Raw genomic sequence first — 11010 nt, 5'->3', positions numbered from 1 at the left:
GCGGGAACGAGAAAAGAAAGAGAGAAGGCGAGCTCTCCAACCCGGTGGACAGAAAAAACCCGACCCGGGAGCCAAAGCCGAACCAGTCGTTCCGGGCTCCCCTAGCAGTTCAGACGGACTACACGCCATTAAACACGAGGCGGACGGAGATCTTAATGACGATCAAAGACGCCCCATACATTAAGTGGCCACCTCGCCTAAAGGGAAATCTGAACGAGAGAAATAAGAATTTGTATTGTAGCTTCCATAGAGACCATGGTCATAGTACCGAGCAGTGTAATAACCTTCGGGACGAGATAGAGGGGCTCATCCGTCGCGGATACTTGAGAAACTTTGTACAGCACAACAATAATAACAATAAGGCAGGTCGGCAAGGGGAGCACGAAAAGGATGCCCCCGAGTCTAGCAACAGACCTGCCAAACCGTTGCAGAAGCAGCCTCCGGAAGAGAGGCCAGTTCGGGGAACCATCCATGTAATAGTGGGAGGTTCGGTGGTAGCGGGGTGTACCTCGGCAGCAGCCCGGACTTCAGTTCACGAAGCGGCCCTCGAAGAACGGAACCCCCCAAAGAGACCAAAGACTGAAGAACCAATCTTCTTCACAGAGGACGACGCGCAAGGGGTCCACTACCCCCATGATGACGCGCTTGTCATTAAACTAAGGATCAGCGACTTCGAGGTCAGGCGCGTACTCGTAGATTCAGGCAGCTCAGCAGACATCCTCTTCAAATCAGCATTTGACCAGCTGTAGTTACAGAGGAGCGAGCTGAAGCCCACGAACACTCCCCTGGTGGGTTTCAGCGGAGAGGAAGTCAGGCCCCTTGGAAAAATAATCGTCCCTGTGGAAGTCGGCGCATGGCCTTGTGCAGTCAGACTCAACCATGATTTCCTGGTAGTCGCGACCCCCTCCCCATACAATGCCATAATAGGGCGGCCGATCACGCATATCCTACGGGCGGCGGTCTCCACCAACTATTTGGCCATGAAGTTCCCTATGGACTTCGGTGTAGGGGTAGCGCGGGGCGACCAGCTCGAGTCCCGCAAGTGTTATGTTGCCGCCCTGAAGGGAAAAACCAAGGCGGCCGACGACCTCGAACTGGAGCGGCCTGCGGAGCAAGTGAGGAACGAGCTTCGCCCACGGAGGAAACAGTCACAATCCCGACTTCGGCTACGGACCCAGCTCGCACACTTCAGATCGGAGCTACCATCGAGGATCCCCTACGAACCGAACTGGTGAATTTTTTACTTCAAAATTTAGATATTTTTGCCTGGTCCGCGGCCGACATGCCCGGCATTAGCCCCGACCTGATAACTCACAAACTTAATACTGACCCTGTAGTCAGACCCGTTAGACAAAAGAAACGCAACTTAGCCCCGGAACGCTGGAGGGCGGTCGACGAGGAGGTCGAGAAGCTCCTCGCAGCAAACTTCATAAGGGAAGTCCATTACCCGAGCTGGGTGGCCAACCCGGTGTTGGTAAAAAAGGCAAACGACAAGTGGCGCATGTGCATCCACTACACCGACCTGAACTGAGCTTGTCCAAAAGATTGCTTCCCCCTCCCCAGAATTGACCGCCAAGTAGACGCGACCTCGGGAAACGAGTTGCTAAGCTTCCTGGACGCCTACTCGGGCTACAACCAAGTCAGGATGGACCCATCCGATGAGAAAAAAACCAGCTTCATAACCGAGTTCGGCCTGTATTGCTACAAGGTCATGCCCTTTGGACTAAAAAATGCCGGGGCGACTTTCCAAAGACTTGTAAATAGGATATTTCGGCCCCTAATTGGTACGAAGGTAGAGTGCTATGTAGACGACATGGTCGTCAAGACTCAGTTTTCACAAGAATTAATACAAGACTTAGATTCTGTCTTCCGAATCCTGCGTCAGTTTAGCATGAAATTGAACCCTAACAAACGTGTCTTCGGCGTCACCTCGGGCAAGTTCCTAGGGTACATTGTCAATCGGCGCGGTATTGAGGCCAACCCAGACAAAATAAAATCCATTCTAGATATGAGACCACCTCGGAAAGTAAAAGAGGTTCAGAGGCTAAATGGCCGCATAGCCGCTCTAAGCCGCTTCATGTCCAAATCAGTAGACCGCTGCCAACCCTTTTTCAAGGCAATCAAAGGCAAAGGATTCGAGTGGACCCAAGACTGCCAGCTCGCGTTCGACGAGCTAAAAGGATACCTCGCTAGTGTGCCAACCTTAGCCTGGCCCGAGGTGGGCGAGGTCTAAGAACTGTACCTCTCGGCAAGCGACGAGGTGGTCAGTTCGGTACTAATAAAAGAAATAGACCGGGTCCAGCGACCCATCTATTATGTTAGTAAAATTTTGTAGGGAGCAGAGGCAAGGTACCCGCAGATAGAAAAACTAGCCCTAGTGACAGCAGCTCGGAAACTCCGCCCATACTTCCAGGCTCACACCGTCATCGTCCTGACTGACAAACCTCTGAGACAAGTTTTACTCAAACCCGAGGTTTCCGGTCGACTGACGAAATGGGCCATCGAACTCAGCGAGTACGACCTTCAGTACAAACCAAGAACCGCTATTAAGGCCCAAGCTTTGGCAGATTTTATCGCCGAGTGCACTTTCAGCTACGAAGTCCCACAGGTCGAGCCCGAGGTCCCCAGTTCGGGCGAACCCAGAGATCCCGAGCCCATAGAGTCCGAACCCCGTGAAGTAGCAGCCAGTGTGGCATCTCTCCTGGTCAGGCGAAGCGCGAACTGGGATGAGGAGCCCTGGATCCTTCACGTGGATGGTTCCTCGAACCGGCATGGCAGCGGAGCTGGAATAGTCTTGTGCAGCCTGGGCGGCATAAAATTAGAATACGCACTACGCTTTGAGTTTGCGGCATCCAACAACGAGGCAGAGTACGAAGCACTGATCTCCGGGCTGGACTTAGCGCGAAAGGTAAAGGCAAAACACTTGGTCATCTGCAGCGATTCTCAGCTCGTGGTCAACCAAGTTACAGGCGAGTACGAAGCACGCGAGCTCTCCATGATCGCATATTTGGCCAAAGTAAAAGAAGCCCTGCTCAACTTCCAGTCACACTTCATCAAGCAAATCCCGAGGTCAGAGAACACTGAGGCCGACGCCCTGTCCCGGTTAGCCAGTACAAGTCACAACAACATGAAAATTGTTTTCATAGAGGACTTACCACGGCCTAGTATTCTCGGGGGGACAGAGGAGGTCGCTCCCGTCTTGGAGGCAGAACCGAGCTGGATCGACCCACTCGCGAGCTTCTTGATAGAAGGAACCCTCCCTACAGAACGCAATGCGGCCAAGAGGGTGCAGCGCCAGGCAGCCAAATACGTCATAATAGATGAGTGGTTATACCGACGGTCCTACACGCTCCCCTACTTGCGTTGCCTGCGACCTGCCGAAGCCGAGTTCGTACTCCGCGACACTCATGAAGGCCTGTGCGGCGGACACTTGGGGGGCAGAGCACTCGCCCAAAAAGCACTTCGACAAGGATACTACTGGCCAACGATGAAGGCAGAAGCTGTCGAGCTCGTCAGAAAATGCAACAAGTGTCAGAAGCACGCCAATATACACCATCAACCTGCCTCCGACCTCAAATACCTCGCCAGCCCGTGGCCCTTTGCACAATGGGGCATCGACCTCCTGGGGCCATTCCCACCAGCAACAGGTGGAAGAAAATTCCTAGTTGTTGCAGTAGATTACTTTACGAAGTGGATAGAAGCCGAACCTCTGGCAACTGTTACGGCTCAAAACATACAGAACTTCTTTTGGAAGAACATAGTATGCCGATTCGGGTTACCTCGGGTACTAATCTCCGACAACGGCAAGCAGTTCGAGGATATCAAGTTCCAAGAGTGGTGCCAGAACATGGGGATTCGGCAAAACTTCACGTCAGTCGCGCACCCGCAGGCAAACGGTCAGACGGAAGTAATGAACAGAGCCATCCTGCGCGGACTGAAAGCACGCCTAGATCGAGTTAAGGGATTGTGGGCCGAAGAGCTACCAAGTGTCTTATGAGCTCACCGAACTACCGAAAAAACCGCCACGGGAGAAACCCCCTTCAACCTCACCTACGACACTGAAATAGTGATTCCGGCGGAAATCGAAATACCAACATTGCGATTAGAAACATACGACGATCGGACAAACGGAGACGAGTTACATACCAACCTTGACCAACTGGACGAGGTAAGGGACCTCGCGCACATCCAAACAACGGCATACCAGCAGCAGGTAGCTCGCTACTACAATAGCAGAGTAAAGCAACGAAGCTTCCGAGTCGGCGACCTGGTCCTTCGTAAGATTATGGTGCCCGAACCCGGCGTGGGCAAGCTTGGACCTAACTGGGAAGGGCCCTATAAAGTAAAAAGAGCGCTCGGGGGGGCATACGAACTCGAAACCTTGGAAGGCAAACGAGTACCTCGAGCGTGGAACATCGTGAACTTAAGGCGATACTACCTATAAACCACCAAGCGAAGTGGACGAAATCAGGTCCTATGTGCCACAATGCAAGCCAAGAGGAACCTCGGCGTAAACAAGCAAAGAAGTCGAGCATATTATCAGCTCGACAAAAAACCAGTTCGCGGCAGAACAGACCGCGGAAGTATAATAACCCGAACAAAGTGGCATCGACAAAGAATCAGTTCGGGGAAGAACACTTGGGGAAAAAAGACATATATATTCCATTGCAAGAAACAGTACATTGCCCATCAGAAAGGACTTACAAAAAAAAAATTACATGCCCGGAGCCACTTCTTCGCCATCAGAAGGCACTTCAACAACACCTGAAGGCCCTGCCTCTCCTTCAGAGTCCGGCTCGCCATCGGCAGCATTGGCCATCTCCCGAGTTATACGCGAAGTGGATATGGCACTTACATCGAGGTCGGGGTACGTATTCTGGATCATCCACCGGCTCAACTTGAACCCCCTCCTGTAAGAATCCACCATCAGATCGTCAAAACGCGGAGAGACAATGTAGTCCTCAACTGCCTTCTTCTTGGCGTCTTCAATGCCTTGGGAAAAAATCCGTGTTCTCTCCCTGATGTCCCCCTGAAGATATTCGAGTTGATGCTGCAAATCCAACTTCAAGTCCGCCATATGCTTGACAACTACCCCCATGGCCTCGGCGTCACGCTGAGACCTCGCCTGCCTGGCCATCGCCTGCCTGACAACTACCCCCATGGCCTTGGCCTCCGTTAAGTAGTGGTGGCACTTTAAACCTTGTCGTGCCCATTGCCGGAGGCCCTTCACCGTCTCTTTATCGAGAGTCACGCCTAAATCAGGAGCGGCCTCACCCCACCCAGTCTGAAAGGGCCATCCTTGTGCACTTCGCACGCCGAAGTAGTCCCGCTTCCACGCCGGGACCTTATTAGGAAGATCGTGCAGAAGCTTAAAACCCTGGCGAGGAGAAAGGTAATATGCCCGTCTCCCCCCAAGAAGAGAACCCGCCTATCTCTTGAGCATCAAGATAGAGGAGAATATCTCTAAGTCTAAGGGGAAGTTTTGCTCGCAAAAAAGGGAAACCGTCCCCACCAAATTTCGAATAGAGTTCGGATGAATTTGGCCAATGGTGACACCAAAGTGGTTTATGACTTCGACGAGAAGGGGATGGAAAGGAAGTCGCAATCCCGCAACGAGCTGCTCCCGAAAAATCACGATCTCGTCAGGACCGTGTTCCCAAGGAAAGCTACCCGAAGGAATAAAATATGTATACCCCCCAGGAAGGTTGTAAGACATAAGTATAGATTGAAGCCCCTCAGGCGTCATGGTCGAAGGACCAAACCTGTCTAGCATCCGACCTCGGCGGGAGGTAGATGCCAAACTGCCCGAAGTGACTCGGCCTACTGGTTCATAGTCCTCAAGCTCCACCTCAGGATCATTGAGGCAGTCGGGGGACACGGCTTGGTTGGTGGAACCTACGTCGGCCCGACTCGAAGAGTCATCTGAGCTATCAAAGCTAGACATTGGGGAAAAAGGTGGATTCAGGAAAGTAATCACCGAAAAGTTTGATGAAAAAGCCAAAGAACCGTGAAGGCTATATAACCAGCCTTGACGCGAGCTGGAAAAGACTTGGACGCGAGCTGAAAGGTTGGACGCGAGCTCAGTAGACAAACCGCAGAAGAGACAAACCGACTGGGGTCCCCCACTATTTATAGCTACAGTAACCAAGAATCGACCGTGCAGATCAAAGACAATCCGACGGCCCACGTTCTTACTGACCGCACGACCCTTAAGGTCGAGACGTGATTGGCGCACGTCTTTCCTTAAAAAGCGAAACATCAGCGCACGTCTTTTTGAAACCGACGTCGCTTCGACACGCGTCTTTCCGAAACTGACGCGCCGCACGTCTCCCTAACAGTCGCCCGCGCACGTACAGCAGTGGCGCACCTTTTTGAAATGACCCACTATCAGGTCCCAGCGGCGCGAATTGGTTTGAAATTTAAAACGCGCGCTGTCACAACCATCAGCATTCTTGAGTAAGCACGTTTCCAGCCTTCTCGGAAGCCGAATGAACCCTAGCAAAAGCAACTCGCGCAGTGAAGATTCGAAGGGCGGGACAAATCCACCTGCTACCTCGCAAAACTCCCCGCACCATGGAAAGACCTCCGGCGCAAGGAGTGGGGGCAATTGATGAAGGAAGATTTGGCCCGACCTCTCTATTACATGACATGTGGCAGAAACAACAGCTCGGCAAAAGGGGCCAAGCCTAGGCGGGAACAAGGGGACACCAGCGGACTGAACTCCCTACGGGGGGCCCGAACTCACCCTTTGTAATAGCTCGGGATACACCTCGCCAAACTGGCCAACTTTGTAACAGCTCGGGATACACTTCGCCGAACTGACCCACTTTGTAACAGCTCGGGATACACTTCGCCGAACTGACCCACTTTGTAACAGCTCGGGATACACTTCGCCGAACTGACCCACTAACAGCTCGGTATACACTTCGCCAGACTGACCCACCTTGTAACAGTTCGGGATACACCTCGCCGAACTGACCTGCCCTATAGATACCTCCGAGCTCAAGACTTCGCCTCGCTCAGCACTTCGCATCACCTTCTGGACACCAAAACCAAACAAGTCGTACCATGCCTGACACTAAGGAAGTTCGTGCCCGAGGGCGCTGCGCCTGACTGACTTGGGATTTGACGTGTGGCGGCAGCACTCTAAACGGCCACCTGCCACCGCCATCTCCAATTAGAAAGACGGTTAGGTAGTGACGGTTCTGTCTCAACAGAAAGGACGACGGCCGAATTGACAAGCACAAGGGTAATCATACCCGACCTGACAAGGGCCTCGGGGCGAGTGCACGAAGTGATTATAAGAGCCCCTTGCCCCCCGACAAACGATGTATGCAAACTTTGCGCTATCTGGTATTACCTTGCTTTTGAAGGATTCTAACTTGAGCTTCGGAGCCTCTACACCGAGTCCCCCCCGGAGCTTCCCCATCTCCTCCGTTTCAGGTTCCCTGCTACTCCGTTCAGAAGCAAGGCCGCGGATAGCTAAGACCGGCCGGATCGCGCTCCATCAGATGCCATCATTGGTGGATCAATCCATGGGACAAACTGGCGTAGCTTCATTGTCAATAACACGACAGACTTGATCATGATTTTCAAAATCGGATCAGACCGGACAGTTAGACTAGAGACGGGAAAATCGGGAACCAGCTTTCGTTTTACCTAAAACCATTTTTTAGCTAAAAATCATTTGAACCTTATAGTGGTTTTTGATCATTTTATATTTTTTTTTTGATTGTTTTTGTCAGAATAGTTAACCTATTTAGTTAGAATGGTCAGACCATTTGACTCAGAAACCAGACCCCTGAACGATTAATTGTTTGGTTCGATTTTTAAAACTTTGCTTTATATTCTTAACCCAAGATCAAGATCTAGATAGGTGGAATATGATTTCAATAACACCACTTGCTATTGCTAAAGCTTCCATCAAGTATAACGAATTTTTAAATTCAGAGGTTGATGGTATGAGAAGGAAATAAGAATGGAAGCAACCTGCAATAGAAGAGCGTGTGTTCTTGTATAAAACAATTCTGATGGCAGAGCTTTAGTTTTAGTTTATTGAGTCATGGCCCCGAAACTGGCTCTTGAGAGCTATAAAAATCAGACCCCATTGTCCAAAGCCAAAGGGAACATTTAATAATATGTAACTGTGGCTGAGACTATAAATATTAGTATTATTAAATGATGCAAGCTGGATTACTGTTAGATGCTTACAAGGAGAGAAGGCCAATTGATAATGGAAAGTTGAATTTAAGGCATTTCCATTATTCTTTCCCCAACCAATCCATTTATGGTTAATTCACACCTAACCTCGAGAAATTGGAGAGAGAATTAGAGAATATGAGAGCTTCCTAATAGGAGAGGTCTGCACTAACACAAAGAATGCAGTCATCTGAGGTCTGATGGAGATGAGCTCTTCTCCTTGGATCCATCTTCCAACTCATTTGCCGATATATATCGCGAGATACTCTCTCTAGAGTCTAGAGTGTAGAGAAGGAGCTGTCACTACTCACTACTCACTCGCGAGGGCTGAGTCTCTTTCCACAGGCCCACTGTACAGCCCAAATTAACAATCGCTCCAGATGAAATCTCTTTCCACTTTCGTCTGGGCCTGGGCCTGGGCCCTATCATCATTCAAGCTGACTAAGCCACAGATTCCTGACATCTTTTATTAAAGTAACAAATCAAGCTTTACCTAATTGCTTCTTACTTTATTAAATCGAATCTTCTTGAACATATCTTAAAATTATATGTAGATATTATTTAGTAATATATATATTATTTAGTAATATATATATTCCATCTTGAATTTGCACCCAAAGACATAATGTGATTTATAAAGGGAAAATACACAGTCAATACTCAGTAGGAGTCGCCCTCCTTTTGTGTTCTGTTTTTTCACTCCTTCACTCTTCCCTTCTAACGTGAGAGAGATCCACGGTTGTGGAAAAGCAAAGTGCAGAGAAAGTGAGAAAGAGAAACTATCCAATTAAGCAATTCGATCAGCTGGATCTAACCAATGGTAGGTATAGGCGTATAGCAACAGACGGAACTAAAAAACGAAGGGAGGGACAAGAGGGATGACCCGAAAACGATGGGAATCTCATTCACTAGTTCAAACTTCAAAAGCAACCTCTTTTCATGCTTCATGTGAATTGTGATTCACATAAAATTTAATTTGACGGACAAAATAAATATGGGAAATTTTGGTTTAGAAAGCCTTGCTATTTTTCTTCCATTAATACTACGAAAAGAAAAAAGTAAAACAAGAGAGAGAGAGAGAGAGAACTATAAGAAAAGAAAAGGAAAAGGAGGGAACAAGTACAGACATCAGGTTGTGTATGTTGAATGGATGGATCCACAAGAAAACCGCAGTTTCAAAGCTTGACTAGTTCCCATAAAAAAAGAGAGATTTTACGGCACCGGCCCCATCTTTACACATATTTGAGACGATATAATACGTATTACTACATATATAAAAGCGGGGTTGGATAGTAGCGATCGTCTCAGTTCTCTTCTTTTTTTTTTATTGATTTCTTATGGCTATGCGGCAGCTACCGTCTCTCCTTTACTGAGTGCTTCCGATCCTGATTTGGTCGCCGATGCATCTTTCTTAGATAACAAAGAACACTTCTCTTTCCGTTCGTCTTGATTCATCTGTTGCTGCCGGCACTCCAGACTGCAAAACGCGCTATCGCCTCTGAAAATTGTTAATCACAACATCAGAACCCAATCTCACTACGTACGTGGAGAATTGTAGGAAGAGTAAAATGCAAAGTTAATATTTTTTTATCATAAAAAATAAACATGATTTTGTTTAATTTTTTTCTTTTATTTTTCTCTCACTGTTTGAATAGTGGAATGGTGACGGTGATAAGTGGCAAGAAATGGGTTATTAGTTTGTTGTTCGAGTTAAATATCAGTCAAAACTAAAAAACGTAAAAATCGGAGAAAGTCGCCAGGAAATCAGGTAATCTAAGTATTACTCAGTCAGCTGGAGCATAACCGGAGTCCAGAAAACGAAATCTAACAATGAAAATATCCGGAAACAGAAGCAAACCAAGTTATTCAAAGAAGAATAATTTCATACAGTGAAGCTTTCTCCAAGTGAGAGATCTATAATGAAATGAAGAGAGAGAGAGAGAGAGAATTTCCAACCTGCTCGGATTACATAAATGATGAACCGAAACTTATTTCAAGAAAAGTGTAAAGCACGCAGATTGGTTGATATTTGCTGGGAGAGAAAGAAAGAGAATATAGAGAGGGTATTAACCTGTACATGTAAATATCTCGACCAGGAGCCAAACGGCGCTTACAGAGACCGCAGGCCCTTAAGAAGTGAGCCGTCTCAACGAAATTAGCAGAATTCCTCCTGGGGTTTCTGGGTGAGACAGCAGATAGGAATCGGTGATCGATTCCGTCAGAACCCAGACCTCCTCCCGGTTGGTTTCTTCTTACATGAACCTCTTGGGGAACTGGCTTCTGCGCATCCCTTGCGGAGTTCTGTAGATCGGATGGCACCGGAGCTTCTATGTTGCTTAGATCGACAGTGAATTCCGTCAAACTTGTCGTTCTCTTCATCGGAGGACGTGGACGCTTGCCCAGCAACATCTTCTCTAACTACTCTTGACACCGAAAACTAGAGAGAGAGAGAGAGAGAGAGAGAGAGAGAGGTGGTGTGTGGGCTAGAGGAGTGAAGAAGGAAAGAGGCCAAGAGGGGATGCGGAGAGACCGGGGAGGGGAAGATAAACGAATGGGCAGCAAACAAGGATCAAATCTGGACCGTTTGTTGGAGCCTTGCACAAAGTAAGTGCACGTCAGCTTCTCCTTGGAAAAAAAATAATACATTTTCTCACGGAATGATTGAGCAGTGCGAAAAGCCGAAAATTAGAAAAAAGGGTTCCGGGTCCGGATCGAGTCCGGATCCGGGTTCATCCTTGATCAAATAGCTTATAGCAGTAATAGACAAGAAATAAAAAAAAAAAAAAAAGGAAAATTAGTGGCGATGAGGTA

At 48.5% G+C, this 11010-nt stretch overlaps 1 protein-coding gene across 1 annotated transcript; it reads right to left on the bottom strand.

Annotated features, from left to right (window-relative positions):
• Nucleotides 1-9201: 9201 nt before the first annotated feature.
• On the bottom strand, nucleotides 9202-10725 carry LOC148851355 (FCS-Like Zinc finger 5-like). The gene is made up of 2 exons (XM_088943813.1): nucleotides 10271-10725; nucleotides 9202-9697 (listed from the first exon to the last, which is right to left on the bottom strand). Exons 1-2 carry the CDS (start codon nucleotides 10606-10608, stop codon nucleotides 9541-9543), a joined length of 495 nt encoding a protein of 164 aa, XP_088799939.1. The 5' UTR covers nucleotides 10609-10725; the 3' UTR covers nucleotides 9202-9540.
• Between the last annotated feature and the right edge of the window lie 285 nt (nucleotides 10726-11010).

This window comes from Nelumbo lutea, chromosome 5 (genome assembly GCF_056320005.1).
Source record: "Nelumbo lutea isolate HS-2025 chromosome 5, American lotus-T2T, whole genome shotgun sequence".
Classification (NCBI taxonomy): domain Eukaryota; kingdom Viridiplantae; phylum Streptophyta; class Magnoliopsida; order Proteales; family Nelumbonaceae; genus Nelumbo; species Nelumbo lutea.
This window is presented reverse-complemented; position numbering and strand designations above follow the sequence as displayed.

Coding starts and splice junctions, on each gene's coding strand:
- LOC148851355 (XM_088943813.1), bottom strand. CDS start 10,608: ATGTTGCTGGGCAAGCGTCCACGTCCTCCGATGAAGAGAACGACAAGT. Junction 9,698..10,270: donor CGAGATATTTACATGTACAG/GTTAATACCCTC, acceptor AACAATTTTCAG/AGGCGATAGCGCGTTTTGCA.